Here is a 26,056-nt window from a genome sequence, read left to right as displayed (position 1 = left end):
GGTGCGCTGGGTCGGGGCGGGTCTGCGCCGCCGCCGTCCGCGCCGCCCCGCCCTCGGCCCCGCCGCTCGCTCCGTTCCTCACGCTGCAGCCCCCGCTGTAGCCGCCGCGGAGCCCACTGCCAACGCTTCTGAGGTAGGTGCAGTGGAGAGGGGCCCGGGCTTTTCCTGCGCCCTGGGTAGCGGGCCGACCCCCGGGGAGCTGGGGAAGGAGACGGTGCGCGGAGCGGGCGAGGGCGAGGGGCCTAGGGCCCGGCCGGGGCGGGGAGCGGGAGCGGCCCGCGCGGGCCTGTCGGGTCAGCAGCGGGCAGTGCAGGCCGCGCGGGGCGGGCGGGCGGCGAGCCGGCCCGGGCGCGGGAGCGGGAGGCCAGACATCCCGAGGCGCCTGCGGCTGGGGACCAGAGCCAGCGGGGACCTGCGGGCGGAAGGGCACGGGCCGCCGCGTGGAGGCCCGGCCGGCCGCAGGTCTAGGTGACCTTCCTCGGAGGCGCCCTCTGGCCCTCGATCCCGCCAGCGCGGGTCGGGCAGGGGCCAGCCCGCCACCTACGTTCGCCGGGCCGGGCTCACGGACCTGTGCAAGCCATACTGTCGCCTCGATCGTGGTCCCGCGGTCCGGCCCTGCACGCCCTGTCGGGTCCACGCCCGGAGACACTGGCCTCCAGCACAGTCCGCGCGTGCCAGCGCCTTTCGGGAGGAACGGGAGGCTGACGGTCGAGTTAGGCCGCGGCGACCAGGGCCGGAGCTTGGACCTGGGTCGAAGGTTAGGCTTTGGAAAAGAGGTCCCGCGGGGAGCCCTGTGGTCTCCTTGGCCTTAGGAGAAATTCCTGTCTCATTCGATGGCTCATTCATTCACCGAATGTAGTGGTGGATTCAGGAAACTGGTTCCTAGTCCTTCGGATTTGAGGCTGACAGCATTAGTGACTTGTCCAAGGTCACATAGTGGGGAAGAAACCAAACCTCAGTTTTTTCATCTGTAGAATGGAGCAATCATCCCTCTTCTTCATTGGGTTTTTGGGAAGAATGAGTTGGTTAACTTCCACTGTGCGGAACGGTGCATGATATGGAGAAGGCCTTGGAGGAAACCTTGAGCTTACCCTTGAGGCTTTTTGGCGGAACCTAGCCCAACCCCTGCAGACTGTTTTGTGCCACGTGGTGCTCTGGAAAGGGTTCATTAAAGGTAGCCCCTATTATTTTAAGCATTATTATTACACATTTGTGTGCCACGCATTGAGTAACTTTCAGGATAATTCATCGAAAAGCCTTTAAGTTTACAGACAGCCAAGGTCAGGCTGGAGCAGGAAGTTGAATGTGGCTGCAGACTTGGGCTGAGCCTAAGCGTGTTCCACCTGAGGCCTGGAGCTGCCGAACCGCCTCCCCTCTCTAGGGGAAATAGGGAAATGAGCTCCTCCTTTGCCTAAATATGCTGTTGGTAAGACCAGGGCACATTGCCCAGGGTCTGCCTTCTTTCCATCCCAGCTCTGAACTGAGTTCCTACAGGGTCAGACTTAAGCCTGATGCAGCTTTGTTTTCAGTGCTTGGAGTGGTGCCACTTGGCAGTAGTAGGTACTTGAGAAGGGTCTCTGGGGGTAAATGTACTCTTACTTTTTATCCAAAGTAGACTCACCCTTTGGACAGAAGGATAGTTTTTTTTTTACCATTCCAACGTGTGACTGATAGTAGGTGCTCACTCAGTATCAATATTTGTGGGATTATTGAACGGTTATATATAGTGGCTGCAGGCCAGCCCACAGTCCCTTGGTCATGGACATCCTCTTTGAGGGACACACATCTCATTCACTTCCAGAAGATAGCCTTGCCTAGCAGAGTCACAAATAATTAAGGAGCTACAGCAGTGTGTCCAACCCTAGAGTTATGAGAGGCAAAACTGTTTCCTAATTTGAAATAATTGCTTTGAACATGTTATCCTCCTTCTGCGACTTTCCAAGTCCTTTGGGAAGCTTGTTGAACTGGCGTTTCTGGCTTGTAGGGGAGGGTGACATTGGTGAAGAGGATTCTCCTAAAGCCTGTGGGCCTGGTGCGTCTTCCCTCTCTGATGGTGAGTGGGCCAGAGGCTTCTGATGGAGTTGTCCTAAATAAAGTGCTTGACCCTGGGGTTGGAGGCTGTTCCCAGTTGATTACTTTATTTCTGCTATTCTGTAGGCATGGGCTGTTTGTAGATAAACAGAGGAGCTCAGGGGAGGACCAAGAGTAGAGAGTTGTCTGTGGGTCTCTGGCCCCATTGGATGCTAGGCAGATGTGGACAGCCACCTCCAAGCTGGTGGTCATGGGGGATATTCACCCCTACCTTTGCTGGTAAGATGTTTCCAAAGTCCACTTTGCTGTCAATGGGGATTTCTGAAGGAGTGACATCTTTGGTAAGAGAGGCTCATGTGCCTGAGAGTCAGCCCAAGCCTGCAGGCAGCCCCTCAGGGTGCTCAGAGCAGCCTTGGGCTCCACTCTGGTCGCCCCTAAGTTGCACTTGGGCACAAGCTTCCATTTCACTGCCTGCTCTCCCAGGGCTGAGGCTGAGTGGGAATCTTAGCTCTTTACCTGGAACTATGCTGGAAAGATCCTGGGGGAGCAGACTGAGCTCGTGCAACACAGCTCTGACATGAGCCGCAGGGTCTAGTACAGGCCGAGTTACTTGCTCGTTCCTGTTTCTCTGCTGTAAGAGTGTGATAATGATCGTTTCAGCCATTCTTTACTGAGGGCCTGCTCAGCACCCTCCTGGCCGGTTGACATATGAACTATGATGTTGAATCCGCTGCCCTCCGAGCCCTGGGGGAGGAGTACTGTTGTGTCCATTTCGTGGGTCAGGAGGCTTGACACAGAGTGGTGAGATAACCGTCCCAAGGTTACACAGCTCAGTGGGAATGCGTTGGAATTCAGGGTCTGGTCTGGCCAGCCCCGAGTCCTGGTGCTTTGACTCTGCAGCTGCCGCTCCTAGGTGCCACTGAGCAGCTAATAGATTTGCTTGCCTTTTGAAAGGTGGACCTTGCTGTTCAGAGGGGAAGTGTTACTCTTTTACACACTGATCAGAGTGAGTGTGTACTGGGTGGGTGTAGGCCAGCCGTCAGTGCGCAGCAGTCAGTGGAGTCGCTCTGTTTATTGCAAGGGCAGTGGCTCAGGGCGTTTGCCAGGAGAAGGGTCAGTTTTTTCTTGGGATGAGGAGGGAGGCATTCTTCCAGGACCTGGCCGGACAGTATTCAGCTAAACAACGCCTCATTATGGTTGGGGAGGAGTCTGGACCCTGTGATTCAGGATGACCTTTTGGCAACCTGCCCAGCAGCTGTAATTATGATAGGAAACATATAAAGTGACAATCTTAAATAAATACTACCTGTGCCTGTTACGTGTTTTCTGGGTACCAGCTACTGTGTTGTTGTTTAGTTGTTTCTGTACTAAGTTGCTGCTGTACGAAGTGCTTTATACCAGCAGTCTCATTTAGTCCTTGAGAGGCTGCTGAGTCAAGTACTCTTACCCTGCACTGGAACTGAAGAGAAAGGAGATGCAGATAGGTTATGACCTGCCTAAGATCTCAGAATGAGAGAGTGGTGGTGGAGTAGAATTGGAACTCAGGTGTGCTGGACTCCCGAGTCTACCCGCCCAAGCACTGTCTGTTTTACCCCCACTGGGGCAAGCCAGGCAGCGAACCTCCTGCTCAGGCAGGAGCCCCAGGGGCTCCTGGGACCCAGACCTTGGCGTGCTGCCTGCCAGCCCAGGTCTCCTCCTCCTGATGGATGGGTGGGCAGGCAGGGTGTCTCTAAGTCAGCTACATTCTCTTGAGGCTTGTGGAAGGCTGTGCTGGTGGTGGCCCCGCTTCCAGGGTGTTTTAAAATAGAAGCAACGCCTGGAAAGCCTGGCTGCCCTCTGTGAGACACTCATGGAAGGGTGGGGGGAGGAGGACAGCTGCACTGAGAGCGCAGACCTCCCCGAGCCCGGGCATTACTTTGCCAGCATCCTGGAGATCCAGTCAAAGCCATTCTCCTGGGCTGCCTCTTCTGGTGAGAAAGTGAGGGGTAGGGGTGTAGCGAGGCTCCTGATGGTGTTGGCCTCACGTGTTGGTTTTCAGAGCAGCTCTGGCCTCCTCGTTGAGAAGTTTCTTTTCCTGGTCCCCAGAGTTTGGAGGAGTTGCTTTTGCTCTAATCCCTGGCTGGTCTGATGCTCCTCTTACAGGCTGGCCCAGTTCTGCCGTCACAGATTGCCTAGAATGGCGGTAGAAATAGCAGAGCTACGACTTCCCTGGTGGTCTACTGGCTAAGACTCTGTGCTCCCAATGCAGGGTGCCCGGGTTCGATCACTGGTCGGGAAACTAGATCTCACATGCTGCAACTAAAGATCTCCCATGCCGCAAGGAAGATCGAAGATCCTGAGTGCCACAACTAAGACCCAGAGCAGCCAAATAAATAAATATTAAAAAAAGGAAAAAGAAAGAGCAGAGCCCAAGGCTTTTGTACAAGTCTCCCTTCCTAAGGGGAACCAAAGATGGTGATGCTGATGGAGATGATTGTGTGTGGATTAAGGACCTGAGGGAATCAGATGTACAGTCCCATGGCGTAATTAAAGAAAGCATGATGAACGGATCATTTGCAAAGGTGTGGCCAGAGTATGGGGACCTGAGAGGGAGTGTGGGCCTCTGGGTCCTTTAGAACCAGGAGGGGGCCCTTTGGCAGGAGATGTGGCCTTGAGTAGAAGGAAGTCACTGCCCACCTGAGGCCCAACAGGGAGGGATGAAGTTGGGGGGATGAATACCCCAACTTCACTCTCCCATCTTCTGCTGGTACTCCCTATTGGCTGAGCCTACCTCACAGCCACATGATCAGTTCTTGGGGCACAGATTAGGATGGAGGAGGAAAGTGCATCTGGCGGGGCAAACAGAGAATATCTAGAATAGTGGCTTGTGGCCACACTACCATTTTACTACCATTTATCGAGTACTCACCGTGTGTCAGACAATTCTACGTGTTCTGTTTGCCTTACTCAATCCTTGCAACAATGGCAGTAGAAAGACTCTGTTAGCCCCATTTTAGAGATGAGCAAAATGAGACCCTAGGCGTACAAGTGGCTTGTCCAAAGTCACACAGCTGGAACCTCTTCCAGTCTCGTAGCCCCTTCCATTAGTCACTGTGCCCTGCTACCTGGGTACGCAGATGAGTGGAGAAATTCCATGGCAGGTGGCTCTTAATGTTTAGGTCCTAGTCCTCATATACCCTTGTCATTGAAAATACCGTCTCTTGACTCACTGGGTGTTACCTGTGTTCAGAAAACTTGCTCTCAGCTGTTCCTGCCTGAGCCCTTTGGACCCGTGGCCACCCTGCTCTCTGTATCGGCCGTTGCAGATCGGCCGTTGGCTCTCTGAGGGCATCAAGGCTCTGCTGCCTGGATCCTTCCAAGGGAGCTTCTGCGGAGAAAAGAGCATACTTCAAAGTGGGGAATTCTGGTGGGTGCTTGGTGCGGGGAGCCAGCCCACTCTTCTCCGTGGCATCTGAGGGCCGCCCTGCCTGTGTGATAAGCAGTGAAAGGCTGCCGATGGGGGAGGAGGCTTCTGAGTCAGTGCCTCAGGCGAGTCACGCACACTGACGTTAGGGAGCTCTGCCCTCCTCCTGCCTTCTGGGCAGGGTGGCCAAAGCTACAGCTGGTCACCTGAGGGTCGAATGTGCCCCCCACAGGCCTTACCTGTTAGCCCTGCCACCTCTGTGATTTGAATCCGTTCCTGGAACCAGTATAGACACTGAGAGAGCTTTTCCTTCTGGTACTTCTGCTGCAGCAGCCTTTTGCAGTGTGACTTGTGGCATCGTGAATGCTGCATGGCTTAATTTCAGACACATTTGTTAGGTTTTTAAATTTTCTGTTCCTAGCTTAGAAAAAAATTATCAAGTGCCCAGACAACTTAAGTGATTAAATAGAATCAAAAATGAAAATGCTATTTTCATCTCACTCCTTTCCTAAACCCCTTTTCCGTTCTAGAAGCAGCTCCGAGGTAGCCCCAGTAAGTTTTCCTTCAGTCACGTGGAATTATACATATTCTATGACTTGCATTTTTCATTGACCTGTTAGTGGCTTTCTGTGACACCATGTGGAAATCTCCCTCATTCTTTTTGATTACCACACGGTGTTCCTTAGTTTGTAAGCACTGTAGTTTTTATTCATTTGTTTCTCTGTTGGTGGACATTTAGGTTGCTTCTGGGTACTGTGTTAAAAATAACCCTGCAGTGGGCATCCTCTCGAGCATTGGGTGCGCTGCAAGTGTGTTCCTAGCAGTAGAATTGCCACTGGAATGACTGCATGTCCACTTGGGCGCTGCCAGCAATGGGCTCCTCGGGGGCTGTACTGTACTATACTCTCCTACTTGGCGAGAATGGGGGTGAGCATTTTCACCAGCAGTAGATACTGTCATTTATATTTGTGCGGATCTGTTGGTTGAATGAGCTTCCCAAACACAGATGTGTCAGTCTCTATAATGTGGCTCCTTGAAGCCCTTTGAATAAAGTCCATGCTTGGTTCTGAGGTTAGAAGTGGCAGTGCTGTCTTCTGAAGGCGCTTGGTTGGTCTCCTCAGCTTGAGTTCAGCATTCCTTAGGCCATTGTGAGGATGGGGCATGTTAGTTGTGGGTCTCCCCAACATCCGTGGTGGGCTTGCTGGGTGGCTCAGCGGTGAAGAATCCACCTGCGAGGCAGGAAACACTGGTTCGATCCCTGGGTCAGGAAGATCTCCTGGAGCAGGACATGGCAACCCACTCCAGAATTCTTTAAAAAAAAAAAAAAAAAAAAATTTTATTTATTTATATTTTGGCTGCGCTGGCTCTTCGTTGCTGCATGGGCTTTCCTCTAGTTGCAGTGAGCGGGGGCGGCCCTGTAGTTGGGGGGCACAGGCTTTTCCGTGCAATGGCTGCTTGTTGTAGAGCACACATTCTGGGCGCACAGGCTTCAGTAGTCATGGCACGTGGGTTCAATAGCTGTGGTTCCTGAGCTCAAGAGCACAAGTTCAATAGTTGAGGCACACAAGCTTAGTTGCTCTGCAGCATGTGGGATTTTCCCAGATCAGGGACTGAACCCATGTCTCCTGTGTCTCCTACATTGGCAGGTGGATTCTTTACCACTGAGCCACCTGGGAAGCCCCCACTCCAGTATTTTTGCCTGGAGAATCCCATGGATAGAAGAGCCTGGCGGGCTACAGTCCATGCGGTTGCAAAGACTTAGACATGACTTGGGTCCACCCCTGGCAGCCACCCCCACCCACCAGAAAAGCCCAGCGGAGGTGATGGAGCCCATGTCGCCCCCTGCAGAGTCCCTCTGAGCACTGCCTGCCCCCACCTGTGGCGGTGCTGCAGCTTCCCAGTGGAGGGAGCTCCTGCCTCCTGGTTACATTGTTCACTTAGTCCCTATTATCAGATACTGTTCTTTTTTTTCTGCTGTAAAAATACTTTGATGCTTGCTGCACATTTACTCATTAAACAGACATTTATACTGAATACCTGCCATTTACTAGGCCTTGGCATGTTTGTACACATAGCCTTTTCCATATTTTGGATAAATGTGCACATGCCAGGCTCTGGGATGCTTTGAGTCCCGTGGTGTGGTCTGGGGGTAGGTGTGCATTTTTTGGGGCAGTGGGGCACTGGGAGCAGAGAAGCTGTCACTGTCATGTAGCTCATGAGTCCAGGAGGATATGTCCCCCCATGATGGAGGTTACATAACTGTTATGCAGACCATGCTGGGCGATATACTATCTCTCCCCTCTGAGCTTCTAGTATGGGCTGGCTTTTCATTCCTCAGCTGGAGTGGAGCTTGCATAATCTGTTCAAGGTCAGCCAAGGAGTGTTGGGTAGGTAGGCTGGCAGGCAGTGGAGGGGAACCAGTGATTCCTATCTTCTGGTGTGACTTATTTGTCTTTCTCAAAGTCATCAGTGACTACAGGCAGGTCTGCTCAGCCTGACCTGGCCATTTCTTGCTTCCCACTTATCTTTGGGAACCAAGCTCCCAGGCTTCGCCTTGAAGCCATCACCCAGGTAGAGACCTGTGGTCTTGCCTTCCCCTTCTGATTTCCGTCTGTCCAAGGCTGGCTGCCTGCCCACGTCAGAATATCCTGTTTTATGCTCAGTCTCTGGAAGCTGAGCCTCTTTTAACAGTCTGTGTTTCACATGTACAACCATATATTCCTACTTCTGTATCCACTGCGGTGTGCTCACCACCAAGAATTTAGTTCCTATCTGTCACCATATAGTTGATCCTTCACCCTCACCCCCCGCGCCCGCCCATCATCCTTTTCCCTTCTGGTAACCACTGCCTTGTGTTTGTTTGGGTTCATTTATTTTTGTCTCTTTTTTTTGCACTCCACATATGAGTGAAATCACAGGGGATTCAAAGAGGATATGTCCCTACAAGATGGAGGTTACATAAAAGTCGTCTCCGTCTGACTTATTTAATTTAGCATGATACCCTCAAGGTCCATCCATGTTGTCATAAATGGCCAGATTTCATCTTTTTTTTTTTTCCAATGGCTGAGTAGTAGTATGTCACGTGTGTGTGGATGCACACACAGACACATACATACACACACGTGCCACATCTTCAGTATCCATTCAGTTGCTGATGAGCTTGTAGGCTCTTTCCATTTCTTGGCTGTTGTAAGTAGTGCAGCGAGGAGGATAGGAGTGCATATGTCTTAACGGATTAGTGTTTTTGTATCCTTTGGATAAATACTGGAAGTAGAATTGCTGGATCATGTGATATTTCTAAGAATCTCCATACTGTTTTCCGCAGTGGCTGCGCCAGTTTACACCCTCACCAGCAGCACTTGATGGTTCCCTTTTCTGAAGACACTTGGACGGATGCTGCAGAGACGATGGGGAGTGGTCTGGAGCCGATCCAGGCGGCGGGAGGGGCCAGGACCAGAGTTCAGCTGGCGAGTCAGTGCAGGCAGGCTGTTAAGTGAGAAAGCAGGACGCTGAGTTCCCTCCCCCTCTAGTCCTGGCCTGAGAAAGCACGGGTGGCAATCATTATTTCTACAGTGAGATTGTTTTTGAAGCAGGTGCTGAGGACTGTGTTGGGTGCTGTTTGCCGCTGTAAGAAGGCTGAGCTCAAACAGGCGGAACTGCTTCAGTCCTGTCAGATAAGTGCAGCAAGAGACAAGAGGTAGGCAGAGAGGAAGACCGCAGGAAGAGCAGAAGGGGGAGCTACAGCCACACAGTTGTAGGGAGCCTTTGGCGAAGAGGGCGTCAGGGTCATGCCCTCCTTGGCAGTGTTGCCTCAGGCTGAGGAGCGGGTTTGGCTCCACTCAGCCCGTGGCTCCTGTGCATCCTCCCTGCCAGCTGCCGCGCTGGGGACGCAAGGAGAGCCTGGTTTTATGAGCGCTCACTCTGCCATCCCACCTCTCTTGTCCTGGATGGTAATCTCCTTAGTGGCCACTTTAGGGTGATTTTTGCTGTGGGTGGAGTGTGTTTTGACAGGTGGCTTTGCTTTTCAGTTTTGGGGATTAGGGATAAGCAAGGGCATTTGGGGAGCATTAAATGATGAGTGTTCTGCCTCTTTCCTGAGGGATGGACTGGTCCAGATGTGAAAGCCGCGTGTGCTTGGTGAGGTGGGTCCTGGAGCCAGGGGAGGGTACTTGGGAAGGCCCTGACCCCTGAGGTACAGGGGGTCTTAGCTGACCTGGAGATGTTGGTATGGACTGTTCTCTCTGTCACCCGGCTGGGGCTGAGTTTGTGGCCCAGGTGGGAAGGGGACAGCACTGAAGAGGGGTCCTCTGTCCACTGATAACTGTCAGTGCTGGTGTGTGTGCAGAACGTTTGGGGCCCTTTGCTGAGACATTCTGCACGTTTCCTTGGGGCTCTGTTACCTCAGCCTTCAATCCATGGTTGTTTCCTTCTCCTGGGAGGGGCCCAGGCCCATCTGTGGGCTAAAGCAGGGAGGGCCTGGTGGTTGGTTTCCTGGTCTGTCCCTGGGGGGGGTGGTGGGTGTGCCTACGGGGTTCGTTTGCGGTGAAAGGGGAACGGGTTGGGAGAGGAGAGTTCACAGACTTGGGAAAAAACCAGTGGAAGCCGCCTAAAATGGGTCTTCCCCCATGTTCTTTGTGCCCTGATCCTAATGTAAACTGAGTTGCCTTTGGTTCCAGCCTGATCATGTGCGAGAAATAACAACAGCAACAAAAATAGGATCACGTAAACAGCTTACTGGGCTGCTCTTCTCTGCTCTGATACAAAAGGGAGCTGGGACAGAGCTAGCAAAACCTGAAAAAAAGTAAACTAGGACTTGGACCACAGTTTTATTATTTAAATTGTGGAGGCTTACAGGTTTGTTTGTTTTTAAACATTATGCTCGTTGATTCTGTGTGCTCCCTGCAGTGTCTTTGAAGTTAAGGCTTTGGTCAGGCTGAACTTGCACTTGTGATCCTGCTCCCCTGGGATCACTTGGACCACTTTTCATTGGTTTCCCACTGAACCAGGAACATGCCCTTTGGATGTTTATTTATGTGGGTACATTTGTATGTGACTTTACATGGGTGTATGCAGTTCCAGTTTGGTAATTTAGGTGTCCTGTATTTAAAATAGATACATCTTTGGGTTACTTGAAGTTTTGGGCAGTTGAGGCTAACAATTTTGGAGATGAAAAAGATGCAGAAGATAATGCTTTCTCCCGTTCCCCTCTCCTCCTGGGTGGAGCACGGGGTGTGTGCCGTCCAGATTAGAGTCTTAATTCTGGGTACATAATGTGTCAATGCGGAGGCTCCCAGCAACACAGCCTGGTCCTTAGGGTGAGGACTATTTGAAGTTCTTGCCTTCCTTGAACACTGAGGTGTTTAATAAATGCTTGTTGACTGACATAGTGATATGCATCAATCCCAAGTAGTACTTTGATAGTTTTAAAAATAAAGTCACATTGGCACTAAGTAGATGTTTGTTCGAATTAAATTTGGGAGGGATGTGTTTGCATTTCCTTCCATGGGAAAAAGTTGCCTAGTTAGGTAGGTAGGTTTTACTCTTTCTTCTGTGAGGAATATGATACTCTAAAAGTGGGTTCCCATAAAATACAAATGTTTTATGAAATGTTGAGTCCATTCTGACACATAGTAGGTACTCCATAAATGTTTGTTGAATGAATGAAATCAGAATTGTCTGGAAAATATGATACTCTGAAAAACCCTGATTTCTATTCAGTGTATTTAATGTGCTAGCAGTCAATATTTTGTAAGGAGATAATGTCTTATTGGCAAGAGTCCTGCAGTTCAGTAAAGTAGCTGGCTCATGGGAGTGTGTCTTTGACAATCAATTCATTTAGCAAATACTGACTGACTCCTGCCATATTCTGGGCCTGTGCTTAATCCTGGGGATACCTAGGAGAAGAGGTATCCAAAGTCAGACTGGTCTGCTGTCAGTAAAAACCTACTGGGTGTTTCCACCTCTGGCCTCACAAGAAGCAGGAAATGGCACTCACCTGGGGGAAAAAGGTACCTGGAAGTCAGTGCTGATGATTTTTATTGGTGGAAAATGAATATCTGTAATTTCCAGGGTGTTTATTATGGTGATTCTTTTATTATAGCAGAAGATGGCTGTGCCTCCCACGTATGCTGATCTTGGCAAATCTGCCAGGGATGTCTTCACCAAGGGCTATGGTGAGTGTTGCATGGAGTGGCCTTTCAGCTCAGAGACTGGGTTTGCTTGTTTGGTATTCTACCTGTCACAGTTTGAGAGAGCTGGGTCAGTCAGCTTTTAGAACCTTCATGTCAGGGAAAAAGGATAAGCCTTCTGTGGCTAGTCACGCAGTTTTGGTTGTGCGCCCAGTCCAGGTAGGCTAGCAAATTGCTCAGACAAGTGGACCTTCCTGTTTCCTCTTCCAGGCGGGAGCAGGTCTGGGTGCCGCTGCGGTGGACTGCGGCTTCTAAATTTAGCCTGTCTTTAGGCTGGTGCTCACGCTGTCACACACCTTTTTCTCAGACTCCACTGGGACTGCAGGTGGGGCTGTGCCTGTTCTATCTGCCACTATTCCGTGGCAACCAGGCTCCATGGCAACCAAGCTCCACCCACAGAGGCAGGCAGCAGTGGAGACTGGTACCCTCTGCACTCATGGCATTTTTAAGATTTCCTAAGGGAGGCAGAGATGCTGCTCTTGAGTTATTTAACCTATTAACAGTGACCATGTTCTTTCTTTAGGATTTGGCTTAATAAAACTTGATCTGAAAACAAAATCCGAAAATGGACTGGTAAGTTGTCTGGCCCACATGGAGTATGGATATTTATTGTAGATCAGTAAATAATAAATAACTTCCATCTGAGTGGCAAACAAAGGAACTTTTCTGATTGTGGCAACTTGTGGTTGTCACATTTATTGCATCTTCTGTGGAATGGGTGGTCCAGGGGAACCAAGCTACTAGGTCCCCAATTCAGCATCTATTACTACTCATAGGAATATGAGGCAGGCCTCCGATTTATTTTTCCTTATGTATCTTATTTCAAAATTGACCTGTGTTCCATACCACATGATTATTAAAAAAAAAAAAAAATTAGTAGTTTCTTTTAGATTGTGCATGTGGTAATTGTCAGCAGGAAGAAGTTTTGGGTAGAATTACTGTGATGTCCGCTTTAGCTCAAAGCTTTTTCTCTGTGTGAGCCTGGAGACAGGCTGGAAGGAGGACAGGATGCCTTCCTGTCCAGACTGAAGAGTTGCAGGGGAGGAAGGAAGCTGTCTCCTGATATAGAATTCTCTGTAAGATTCCTTTAGTTAGCAGATTCCATCTTTAAATAGTTGTTTAGTTGCAAAGTCGTGTCCAACTCGGCGACCCCATGGACTGTAGCCCACCAGGCTCCTCTGTCCTTGGGATTTCCTAGGCAAGAATACCAGAATAGGTTGCCATTTCCTTCTCCAGGGAATCTTTCCAATCCAAGGATAGAATTCGCATCTCCTATATTGGCAGGTGGATTCTTTACCACTGAGCCACTGGGGCAGCCTTTTTGACACTTTAAATATCTAATTGAATTATAGATGGAGCTTTGGCACCCACACATTCAGGGTCTCACCTCTTGCATAAAGGAAAGTGCAGTCCATTTAGGGGTGGAGTGATGCAGAATGAAGTGCTGGCATGCAGGCTGTGACTGTCTTCTTTAAAGGAATTTACGAGCTCAGGTTCAGCCAACACCGAGACCACCAAAGTGACGGGCAGCCTGGAAACCAAGTACAGATGGACTGAATATGGTCTGACGTTTACAGAGAAATGGAACACTGACAACACGCTGGGCACAGAGATTACTGTGGAAGATCAGGTAATGCTCACCTGTGGAAAGACGCAGTTTTATCAAGTGACATCTGCTGGTCTGTCTTGTGACTAAACCTGTTGGTGAATTTCTTTTCTGTTCAGCTTGCGCGTGGCCTGAAGCTGACCTTCGATTCATCCTTCTCACCAAACACTGGGTAAGAATTTCATGTTTTCTCCTTAAGGACACTTAGCAGTGTTTTATAGTAAGGTTCATTCTGTGCTGTTTGTTATTGTTTTCCTGGCCTCAGCTGAGGAGGCTGCAGGACTTCTGGTCCAGTGAAGCTCCATTCCTTGTGAGTGAGGCTGCTGGTAATGTTAAGTGGCCAAGGCTGTAGGGCAGTGTTTGGAAGCAGGGGCTAATGGGTCACTGTTGCCAGCCTCATTTTTTTCAGGCTGGAGAAGCCCTTTCCCCAGCTTCCTACTTAGGGACACTGAGAGTGTGTGGGCTTAATTGCAAGGTGGCTCCTGAGGCTGCGCTTTTCTGCTTCAGGCCCTCCAGCCACAGGCAGATTAGGCTTGCTGGTTATCGAGGACCTGGGTCTTCCCTGATGGCTCAGCAGGTAATGAGCTATCAGTGCTGCAGTGCAGGAGACACAGAAGATGCAGCTTCTCTCCCTGGATCAAGAAGATCCCCTGCAGGAGGAAAATGGCAGCCTATTCCAGTATTCTTGTCTGGAGAATCTCATGGACAGAGAAGCCTGGCGGGCTACGGTCCAGGAGATTGCAAAGAGTCGGACGTGATTTGGTGACTAAGCACGGCACAGCACGGGAGGCAAGAGGATGTGTTGGTCTGCCTCAGCTCCTGGAGCTTTTCACAGTGGCTGAGGGAGTTGTTCTCCTCCAGAACACACTCTTGTTTTTTTCCACTCAGCAGTTGGGTCTTTTAGATCTGGGAAGGTTGTTTTGCACACTGATGATAAGCCTCAAGGGCGTGTATTGAATTTCATTTCTTAGTTTTCTTAGTTTTTAAAAATTATGGTAAAATGCACATAAAATTTACCACCTCAACTGTCTTTTAGGTGTGTGGTTCAGTGGCATTCTGAATTCCATTTTTTGCCATTTCATGTTATTTTCTTCTCTCCTTCCTTTTTCTTCTTCCAATGAATATTTATTAGAGGGAGACTCTCCCGAGCTCAGACCCTGTGCAGGGTGACCACAAGGACTGGGCACACTGGGATCCTGCCTCTAGGTTGTAGTCTTTTTATAACTTGATTATGGGTGGTCTGAAGATTATTGGCCAGGAGCTGAATTTACCTTGTTCTCATCTCTACTGGAGTTTCTCCTGCAGGAGCATGGCCTTCCTGCTCGTCTGCTTCCCCCCAGGCACCGTGATGGGAGAAGTTATCCAGAGAGACACTGATAGCACGAGGGCTAGAGGACGTGCCCACGTGCTTGAATTTGCTGTTTAGGACTTCGCTTGCTGCCCTGAGGTGGCACACTTTGGGATTTGTAAAGGGTTTTCTCACTGCCTTTGGGGAGTTTGCAGAGACGTCTCTAGGACTTGCAGTAATATATACATAACCGAAAAGTTTTTTATTTGCATATTTAACTTTTTATATTTAACATATATAAAAATGTTGCACAAATAGTGTACAGAATCCTCTTATATTCTTTACTTGCCTTCTCCTAATGTTAATATCTCATGTAATTATCAGACCAGGAGATTTGTTAGCTAATCTTTTGTCCTTCTGATGTCTTTTTTCTCCTTCATGATCTAGTTCAGGATACTACATTGCTTTTAATTGCAAAGTCTCCTTTGTCTCTTCTAACCTGGGGCATAGTCTTTATCTTTTATGACTTTGTCACTTTGAAAGATAATTGGCCAATTACTTTGTAGAATCCTTCAGTTTGGATTTGTCTAATGTTTTCTCATGGTTAAACGCAGGTTATGCATTTGTGACAACCACAGACATCATGTTGTGTTCTCTCCATCTTGGTGTATGACATCAGGAGGTATATGTTAATGTGCCTCCTTACTGGTGATGGTACTTGGGTCACTTGATTAAAGTGGTGTTTGCAGATTTAGCTGTAAAACTAATTTTTTTCTCTTTATAATTAACAAGTATCTTGTCTGGGAGATGCTTTGAGACCATGCAGATATTTTATTTTTTATACTTTGACTCAACAAGTATTAGCATCCATTAGTGATTCTGGCCTATAACAATTATGTTTGGCAAATGGTGATTTTCTGTTCCCATCATCCCTTCTACATTTATTGAGATTTTACTGTGAAGAAGAGTTCTTCCTTCACCACCTTTTATTTATTTGATCAGTTATTTGTATCAGTGTGGATTCTTAGACATTTATTTTACAGATTATAATCATTGCTATAATTTAGTTTCTCATGCTGTCCTAGGTATGGCCATTGGGCCTGCCTTCAAGTTGGCATCCTGTGTGCTTTTGACAAGCTTCTGTCATGAATACTTTTTCAGAAAGTGTCCTTGTCCTTTACTAGTCCTGCTATCAGCCATTTCTCCAAGAAGCTTTGGTTCCTTTTATTGAGGAATGGTGTTTAGAAACCAAGACTGTGGGCACAAGATGTACTCATTGCTATTGGGTATTTGAGGAAGGTTTTGATGACTTGATGAAGATTGGAAGTGAAAGCTGTCTTTCCAAGTGTCTGAGGGGTACAGCCTGGGAAAGCATCCTGGCTTCCTTTAAGGAGCTAAACATCACCACAGCCAGATGAGGCTGCAGATGACCTCATCAGGACACTGGTACCTGCCACATATAAAGCCAGCTCATTAACCACAGCTTAGAGTATACCTCTCCGGAGAAGGCAATGGCACCCCACTCCAGTACTCTTGCCTGGAAAATCCCATGGACAGAGGAGCCTGGTGGGCTGCAGTCCATGGGTCGCGGAGAGTCGGACACGACTGAGTAACTTCACTTTCACTTTTCACTTTCATGCATTGGAGAGGGAAATGGCAACCCACTCCAGTGTTCTTGCCTGGAGAATCCCAGGGACGGGGGAGCCTGGTGGCTGCCGTCTATGGGGTCGCACAGAGTTGGACACGACTGAAGTGACTTAGCAGCAGCAGCAGCAGAGTATACCTCTCAGGTGCTTGTCAAATTAGCACCATTGTTTAAATAGCTTCAAAAGAATCCCAATAATATCTGAAAGGGGAAAAGCTCCAAAGGTGTGGAATGCTGCCTAGAGCCAAGCCTGGAGAGAAACCTGAGTCACCGCCCCAGCAGTGCGCATTCCCTGGGGACCTGGTGCCTCTGGCCAGAATCCATGGAGGTGATACGTGGGGGCACCTTGTAACTGTCCACTGTGGCTGGTCCACACCATTGGTCAGAGCCCCTGTCACAGGGGTTGTATTTTGTGTCAGCAGCAGCGTTTTCCCTGTGGTCAGAAGATGCCTGCTATTTCCATGTCTTGGTTTCTCCCTCTTTCTAAATGTCAGGCTCTGAGCAGCTGTTTTTTCCATCAGTTACCCTACCCTGTTTGGTGCCAGTTAGGTACATCGTCATAACCCAGGTTTCTTCCTCTAAAGAGCAGGCAGACCTAAATAGGTTTGTTTTCTTTTTTTCCTTTTGGCTACCCCGTGCAGCTTGCAAGGTCTTAGTTTCTTGACCAAGGATCGAACATGTTCCCCCTGCATTGGGAGCATGGAGTCTTAACCACTGGACCATCAGGGAAGTCCCTTAAGTTTTTCTTATTGAGAGAGAGAGAGTTTAGTTGTCACTCCTTTTCTTCAAAGCTTGCAAAAATGCACAGAAGCAACTTGAACAAAAGTTGCAAGTTTCACTGTCACTGGGGAAGGCGGTTAGTTTTATTTTCACCTGTGATCTCTGAAATTTTGACTCATTGAAACTTGGAGTGTTTAATCTTTACATTTTTTATTATTGAAAATTTCAAACATGCAAACGAATGCCAAAAAGTATATTATACCTTCATCATGTTTTCATCACTGAGCTTTTAATAATTATCATCCCATGGCCAGTCATGTTTAATTTATACATCCATAATCAATCCCTCTTACCCTCAGATTATTTTGAATAACAGTTATCACACAATTTTATTTGTGTATATTTTAATATGTATCTTTAAATAAGATTCCTTTTGAAGAAAGCATAACCACGATATTACGTTGTGAAAATTAATCATAATTTCTTCATATTGTCTCTTGAGATTGAGCTGATTTCATGAAACTTTTTTATAGAATCAAAAATTGTCCATAGATAATTTTAAAGATTGGTTCATATGGCCCCTAAATCTTAGTTTTTAAGAATCTTGGTTTTTTTTTTTCCCCTTGAGATTTATTTATTTAAAAGAGATCATTTGTTTTCTAGAATTACACATAAATTTTGCTGTTTATATTCTTTGGTGGTGTTTAACTTGTCCCCCTGTCCCCCACATTTCCTGTGGATTGCTAAGTCTAGAGGCTTCATCACATTTAGAGTCCATTGGGCGGGTGTGGTGCTGAAATATGCTTCAGGATGGGGAACACATGTATACCTGTGGTGGATTCATTTTGATATTTGGCAAAACTAATAGTTATGTAAAGTTTAAAAATAAAATAAAATTAAAAAAAAATAAAATAAAATGTATATTATGAAATATGCTTCCATAAGGATGCACACAGAAGTTTGGTTTTCTCTTTGTATGTTAGTGCCATTCATGATCTACTCAAGGGGTTACAAATTGGTGATATTTCTACCTTTATCTTTCCTTCATTTTTTTTAGCTGGAATATTTCAGTAAAGAAAAACTTCTCATCAACTCTGGTTATCTTGCCATATAGTTAGTATAGGAAAGGTGGGATACATGTTTGGTGCCTTTTTTATTAACTGTTTTCAAAACACATTGGTCCACTAGTCTCTAAAGATGACCAATGTGTATGTGTCTTGAGGTCATAGGTTGAAACATTTGATACACTTCAATCCATTGCTCATACTGTCCCATGTTTGAAGCCCTTGGGAGCCTCTTCACGTTAGTTCTCAAGTCCTTTTGCTCCAACATCGAGTTCTTTGATAGCTTCGATGGGTGCTTCAAGCTCATCCTGCACCTTTCCTGCCTCAACCTGTAATCTGCAGTTTTCTGAGGAGTGTTGGTTCCTTTTAGGAGGGAATGGTATTTAGGGCCCACAGTCTGGGTGCTGGAGGTAAAGCTTTAATCTCAGTATGAATGAAGTTGGGGTGGACAGGGCTATGTGGTTCTTGATCCTTGAAGCATACCTGCTTTCTCCTGTCGTCTCCACTGGAAGTGTTCTTGCTGTGGAAGATGTTCATTTTGCAATTGAATGACAGAAACTATCAGGTGGAAATAGTCAATTTTATTGGATAGATATGATCTTGTCTCTAATGCTGATTTTTGGTAAAAGGCATGATGATAATGTATTTGCAGGTGACACAACTCACCTGCACTTCCTGAGAAATGTTGGGTCTTGTGAAATAGGGAAGGGAGGCACTGATCTGGTCATACGTGCAAATCTGGGGTCTTGTCCAGACTACAAAGGCTTTCTGGCCCCTTATGACTGCAGGAACCCAGGTTCTACCTCTCTACCTGATTCTCTGAAATCTATACTCATTGGAATAGCATGGATACTGAATTAAAAGCCGCCTGTTGAATTTACTTGGAAGGGATCTAGTATTTGTTTCTTTATTTACTAAGTGAGCCACACAGTAAAAGCTGCTGTTTAGGGACTTCCCTGGTGATCCAATCAATGGTTAGGACTTGGTGCACTCACTGCTGGCCCCCAGGTTCAGTCCCTGGCTGGGGAACTAAGATCCCACAGCGTGTGGGATGTGACCAAAAAAGAAAATCGTTGAAAAGGAGCTGCTGTTTAGATAGCTAGCTTCATGACAGACTTTTTTTTCCCCCAGCAGAAGTGGAAAATAGCAAAGATGTGTCTGTTTCATAATTACATGGTGGCGCTCTACCTAATGAATGCCTGTGTAGGTCACTACATTAAGCATAGGGAGATGCTAGTAAAAATCACTTAGTGTTTCTTTTACAAGCCTGTGTTCTCACTTCATTAAGGTGGCTTTTCTGCATTATTTTGGATTTTGGTTGAAGAGAGGTTGCAACAGCTGCTTAAGGAGATCTGGTGCCCTGACTTTGCCTTCCTACCCCCTTATTCAAATAGGGATTAGTTTTTTAAAATGTGTATTTCTAGCGTGGTTGTCATGAAATGAGTTAACTTCTGGTTTTAATATGATTTCTTTTCCTCCAGGAAAAAAAATGCTAAAATCAAGACAGGGTACAAGCGGGAACATATCAACCTGGGCTGCGATGTGGATTTTGACATAGCCGGTCCTTCCATTCGGGGCGCTCTGGTGCTGGGTTATGAAGGCTGGCTGGCTGGCTACCAGATGAATTTTGAGACTGCAAAGTCTCGAGTGACTCAGAGCAACTTTGCAGTTGGCTACAAGACCGATGAGTTCCAGCTTCACACTAACGTGTAAGTGTACATGAGTGTGTGCAGTCTGGGGATTGTTGTTCATGATTTTTTTCTAAGCGCAATTTTTAATCACTGTGAGGTGAGTTTGTTGGAATCAGATGAGCCAAATGGCCTGCTAGTGTTTTTCTTGTTTCTCACTTACCCATTTCCTGAGGTGATGTAGGTTCTTCCTATTCTGTGGAGAGTAAAATGTTGTCCCTGGTGCACACAGAAAGACTGATCAGTTATGGCAAGAGCGTGATGTCAGTCCACAGGAGCATCCCTTCCCTGCAGCCTTACGGACACTGGAAGTCCTTTCATTTTAGTTAATAGGATGGGGGTGGGGAGTTGTAGCCCTCTCTCTCTCTCTGTATACTGCCTGAGAACCAGCTTGCTCTACTGAATGGAATGTTGGCATGGAAGACAAATTAGGAGATGATTGTCTCAGTTAAATACTGTCTTCTCTGCATGGAAGTCCATTTAAAAGTTTATTAACTGGACAGTATTGTGAAGGGAAGAGAAAATTACAGGGTAGGTTAGAGAGGACCCTTTGTAATTAAACTTGAGGGTTGAAGTAGAGTACTGATTTAGATCGAAGGGAAACAAAAATATCATCCATGATATCTCTGTAGATCCAGTGGTATAAGTAGATGAGTGGTGGTGTCTGGGCTCTTCCTGTACTTATACCACTTATAAGTACTTATACCACTCTGTAGATGAGTGGTATAAGTTGGTTACAACTTTACCAGATTTCTTTCTTTCCACTAGAGGTCACTAAAGAAGTGACTTAAAATTTACAGACAAGTAAATGGTATTTGTGTCTAAACTAGTAACATTTCTATTAATAAAAAATTTGAGTATTTTTATAATAAATTAACATAAAGATGTATATTAGTATAAAAAATTAATAAAATGTGAGTCTTTTAAAACTAAAATGTCAAAGGAAAACTATAGAGATGGACAGCCCAGTGGTTGAGAGGGGAACAGGGAGGGTGTTATACAAAGCGGTGCACAGGGGAGTTTGATTGTGGGACTGTTCTATATCCTGGCCACACAAATTTGTCTGTAAAAACTCACAGAAGTGTATACTCAAAAAAGGTAAAGAAAAAAATGTAAATTTAAAAAAGATAACATGCAGGACAGTCATAGGAAAAATATCACAGGCATAGAAGTATTTTTTAATTGAGAATTTTGGCTGATTCGCAAAGTGCTTCCTTGGTCTGGAATTGGGAGATTGTACAGTTCTAGGAAGAACAATGACTGTTAGCTATTTTTCTTCTCTGAGCCTCAAGGCTTTCAATAAGTGGACATGGTTCATTTTTGGAACTGACATGGAAACAGCTGACACAGCTAGTTTGGGTTGCCCTGGTCTTGCAGAGGCCCCGATGTGTAACAGATATTCTGTGTGCTTCATACAGATGAATTCTGTGCAGCGAGTTCCCTCTGTCTATGGTTTTAAGAGTTCAGTACAGGAAGGCAGTGTTGCTGGTTTTAGAATGCATTGAGAAATCTAACATTTAAACACATTTAAGCCCAAGAAAATTTCCCTCTTTGCGTTATACCACAGTCACTGCAGAATCTATTGTGTTTGACAAGCTGCTGTTTTATAGCATACTGACTTTCTGAAGAAGTTAGATTCCCTATGAATCAGGTGGTGTCTGGGTTCTTCCTGTACTTTTTGGAATCACAGTGTCTGACTGGCTGAATGTCAGGGGAGAACGTAAGAACTTAGAATGTGTTCTGTGAGCATCTACTTTAGGGGAGTGTATTAGTGAAGAGCAGAGTTTGTAATGAAACAGCAACAATTTTTTTGTTGGGTTAGTGAGTTCTAGGCTCTTTGCTGGATTCCAAAGTATATGGACTCTGCCTTAACAGTTTCCAGTGCCGTTTCCACTGGAGACACCCAAAATGATGGAGCAGAACTTTGACATTGTATTTTTATATTAAAAATGTCAGGGAGGGGAAGAGGGTATTCCTAGAGGCTGCAAAGAGAGGAAGCAGTTTGGCCTGCTGGGTTTCATTCCATGTTTGAAAGACAGAAACATTTTATAATATGGCAAGTTGCTCCTTTTCAGGGCTCACCACGACTGTAGGTGTGGCAGCATGGGTCAACAGTATGCATGGGCCAACGGGCCTCAATTATAGGTTAAGTTCTTTTGTAATTGCTGTTCCTCCTACTGGCCGTGCACCCTCAGCAGTGGGTGCAGCAGCTGCTGCTAAGCACTGGCTATAGGCTGCCTTCTGAGGAGTATGAATGGTCTGGACTTTCTTAAGATTTCTGGCTTTGTTCTTGATTTCTATGTTTATAATACAGCATTTCATAAATGCAATAACTTTAGCAGCTGAAGGAAGAAATCACTCAGAATTCACAATCCCATTGCCCTAGTCACCCTTTTTATTTTAAAGAATATTTTGGAAGCAAACTTCAAGTTCCATGCAGCCCGAGTAGTTGACTGAGCTGCCTTGCATGTTCCCAGTGATGTCTGAGATAGCTTTTACCTTCTGTGAACCTTCCTAACCCTGGTGTCTGTGCCATTCCTATCAGGCTTCCTGTAATTTGGTGCCTGTTTTGTGATCAGTTCAGACCATTTACAACATTCCCATCCTCTGTTAAGACTTGGTTGGCTTTGCCCAGCTCAGCCCCCCTTGCTAAGCTGCTTGGTATCTGTGCTGTGCTTATTTGCAGAAATGATGGAACAGAGTTTGGTGGCTCCATTTATCAGAAGGTGAACAAGAAGTTGGAGACTGCTGTTAATCTGGCCTGGACCGCAGGAAATAGCAACACTCGCTTCGGAATAGCAGCCAAGTACCAGATTGACCCTGATGCCTGCTTCTCGGTGGGTGCCTGTGGAATCATGCATTGCTGAGACCCCACGTGATCCCTTAGTTGGAATCCTCTTGGGCTGATGGAGTTCCATGCTTCAGATGGTGATTTTTCTCACTGTGAAAGGGTTTACCATGAGTAAAACAATGAGAGTAATAGTACTTAGTGTACTTCCTGTGGGTGCCAAACACTGTATGGAGCCTATTACATGTGAATTACTGTATTTAGTTCTTATACCACCCACTTGAGATAGGTGCCATCCATGTTTTCACAAATGAGGAACTGAAAGCTCAGAGCAGCTGAGTGACTTCCCCAAGCGCAGGCAGTTGGTAAGTGCTGGGGTTTGTGTTTGACCCAGAGTGCCTTGCTATGGAGCCTCCTTCTCTAACCAGTCCCTAGTCCATGCTGCAGACTGTAAACTTTGAACCCAAGGTTTTAAATGTTCCTTTCCCCCTCACTTTTCATTCTCTTGCCCTGCTCCTGTACTGCATATTAAGAAATCAGGTCCTCGTATTGACTGATTGGCCTCTTATCTTGCAGACCTCTGTAGCATAGCTCATGGACCCTTGGGTTGCTGCAGTTTTTGCATTAAATCTTGTTGAGCTCATCTCTGTTGTCACAGGGCACTGCCAGCTGTAGCCCTTTTGGGGTGAAATGAGGAAATCTCATGTTGCAGGATGCTTTCTGGGCTGGCTGTGTAATTTGCAGTCTCCTGAGATAGGAACTGAATTTGGCTTCTTTAAGTTTAGGCACTTTAAAACAAAGGAAAAGGGGCCATGTTATTTGGATGGCATGGGCAAAATGGAACAGCTAGATGGGGCACTGCCTGCCTGGAGGCCTTCCTTCCTCTTTTCTTCTGTGGGAGATGCCAGGTCTAAAAACAGCATGTGAGCGGGAAAACACACATCCTGGTAGCTCTTGCTTTCGCCAGGACTCGATGTTCTCACAGCCTGAGCTTGCTCTGCTGACCTCTCATTTCCCAGAATGGGGTCAGGGAGAGGCCCAGATTTCCCTACAACTCAGGCAGGAGAATAAGGGGAAAATTATTATTGACTCACTTGCTTTATTGATTATTAATCAGCACTCACTAAGTATAAGATTTAAGTCATTCTTCAGGAATTCTTTTGCTCCAAATATTCAGGCTTGTCTGTGCTGAATTTCCTTCATGTCATTATGGTTTTTGTTTCTGTTTTTCATGAAGAGAAAATTCAAACAATGTTCTGCCACTTAACAAAAGCTCCATAACCTCATCAGATATTTGCTCTGTATTTCCTTATCCCAACAAGTAGATCTTGAAGAACTCTTCTATACAAGAAAGTCTTTTAGGTCTCTGGCCATAAGTGAAGGTGTTCTCACCTGCTGTAACTTAAGAATACAGATATACTCAGTATAAATGGAGTTGGGTCACATACCATACGGAATCAAATGTAAATAATAACTTCCCTTTAATTTAAAATTGTGTTATCTCTTTGTGTTACTTTCTGAGACCTAGTTCCTAAACTTAATATATTTCATATTGAATTTAATGAATCCTGTGAACAAAGAGGTCATTAAAAAATAGAATTTGATACTGAAATCCAGAGTTGGTTGGTTAAAAAGCTCTTATTCAGTTCGGAGACGGTAACATGAAGTATTTAACATTTTCACTCTTACCTTTTCCTTGACTAGGCTAAAGTGAACAACTCCAGCCTGATAGGATTAGGATATACTCAGACCCTAAAGCCAGGTATGTATTGGTGAGATTAGCTGTCTTAAAATGTGGTGCTGGTTTTTCTGCTTTAGGTTAATTGCTTATAAATAACTGTAGAGAACATTGTAAATGTGTATATCACATTTTATAGTTGAATGTTTATAAAGGAGTGCTGTCATTATAAAACATTTGGAGAACAGGAGAGGTGATAAGTAGGAGAAAAAAGGCCAAGGCTAACATATATTACATTTTTAGTTATTTTCTTCCATTCTTTGTCCCAGTGTATACCTAATACTTGATACTTATTTCCAGCAAGTTCGTAAAACCAGCCTATCGATCATCCTCATTGTAAAACTGGTTTGCAGGTTTCTTCTGCAAAGTTAGCTAGGCCAGTCCATCGAATTAATGTTACAGCTGTAGGAAATAATACCACCTTGGGGTTAGTTTGGTTAAATTGGGGCTTTGAATTCTGGAGATCTAAGATTACATGATGGCAGAATCAAGCTATTCTAGAGAAAATAGCATTTAGTTGTGTGTGTGTGTGTGTGTGTATGTATGTATCCATTGCTGTGAGTGGGAGTGTAAGACCTTGGAGTCTGATTCATGGCTAGGGTTTTGTTTCAGGGGGCTTTTACTAAAGAAGTTTACTGCATGGTGCTGACTATAGCACGGATATTGAGAGGATAAAGGAAAGCAGAGTCCCTTAAGTGGCTTTGGGTGAGCTGTGGAAGAATCATTATTGCTTTATCAGCTCATCCTAGGCTGCCTAGTCATTAGTCAGATGGTGTTGAGTAACAGGGATTGAAGGGCCCTGTGGTTTTTCTCCTGCTGATCACACATGGCTGGAACAGGTTTTGAACCTGATGTGGTGTCTCCAGTGTGCTGCAGTGACCCTCCTAAGCTAACCTTTCTTCTCCTTTCTTTTCTACCTCTCTCTTCCTTTCCTCTCCCTGATTTCTCCTGCAGGTATCAAACTGACACTGTCGGCTCTGCTGGATGGCAAGAATGTCAACGCTGGTGGCCACAAGCTTGGTCTAGGACTGGAGTTTCAAGCATAAATGAATATTGTACAATCGTTTAATTTTAAACTATTTTGCAGCATAGCTACCTTCAGAATTTAGTGTACCTTTTAATGTTGTATGTCTGGGATGCAAGTATTGCTAAATACCATGTTAGACTTCCAGGTTAAAGATGATTCAGCTTTAGGGTGTTACCCTTTCAGAGGTACAGAAGAAACCCAATTTCAAAAAAGGTCCTTTCAGCTGTAGACTTGGTGGGGAGCTTGCTGGCCCCATTAGAGATGTCAGGTTTCTTTTTTACCTAGAAATGGCTGCAAGTGGAAGCTGATAATTTGCAGGCACTTTGTAAATTCCTATTGAGTAACTGAATGAAATTGTAACTTCCTGAGAATTGAACCTTGGTTTCCTCCCCTAATTGATTGAGGAGAGGCTCTTTGTTTGATGGTGTGTACAAACTTATCTGAAAGGGACTTTTTTAGGCAGGGACTTTTTCCACCTCCATCCATCACCTCTTTTACACAAAAAGTAGTCTGCAGGGTGTGGTAGCTGTTTCTTTTGTGCCATTTTCGGGTGGAGAAGTTGTGATGAAGCCAATAATTCAGGACTTAATTCCCTCTCACGTTGTGTTTTTTTTGCCCTTGCACCAGAGTATGAAATAGCTTCTAAGAGCCCCAGCTGCAAGCTGGGAAGAGTCTCTGTGACTGTAATCACATGGTGACAACACTCAGAATCTAAATTGGACTTCTGTTGTATTCTTGCCACTAAAGTTTATTTTTTAGCAGTTTAATGGGTACATTTTAGAGTTCCATTTTGTGTGCAATTAGATTCTCCCCTTCAAATGCTGTAATTAACATCACTTAAAATAAAACTTGAATAAAATATTGAAACCT

The 26,056-nt window shown here is 46.1% G+C and overlaps 1 protein-coding gene across 3 annotated transcripts; it reads left to right on the top strand.

Moving 5' to 3' along the window:
- Positions 1-26,056, top strand: VDAC1 (voltage dependent anion channel 1). 3 transcript variants are annotated; one of them, XM_055553693.1, is made up of 9 exons: positions 1-133; positions 11,535-11,607; positions 12,146-12,195; positions 13,100-13,252; positions 13,348-13,400; positions 19,427-19,654; positions 22,320-22,470; positions 24,126-24,183; positions 25,114-26,056. In XM_055553693.1, exons 2-9 carry the CDS (start codon positions 11,541-11,543, stop codon positions 25,203-25,205), a joined length of 852 nt encoding a protein of 283 aa, XP_055409668.1. In that variant the 5' UTR covers positions 1-133; positions 11,535-11,540; the 3' UTR covers positions 25,206-26,056. The 3 variants fall into 3 exon arrangements, with proteins under 3 accessions (XP_055409668.1, XP_055409678.1, XP_055409688.1); XM_055553703.1 differs by having other exon boundaries at positions 78-133; positions 11,538-11,607; XM_055553713.1 differs by lacking the exon at positions 1-133 and adding an exon at positions 9,025-9,131.

This window comes from Bubalus kerabau, chromosome 1 (genome assembly GCF_029407905.1).
Source record: "Bubalus kerabau isolate K-KA32 ecotype Philippines breed swamp buffalo chromosome 1, PCC_UOA_SB_1v2, whole genome shotgun sequence".
Classification (NCBI taxonomy): Eukaryota; Metazoa; Chordata; class Mammalia; order Artiodactyla; family Bovidae; genus Bubalus; species Bubalus kerabau.
This window is presented reverse-complemented; position numbering and strand designations above follow the sequence as displayed.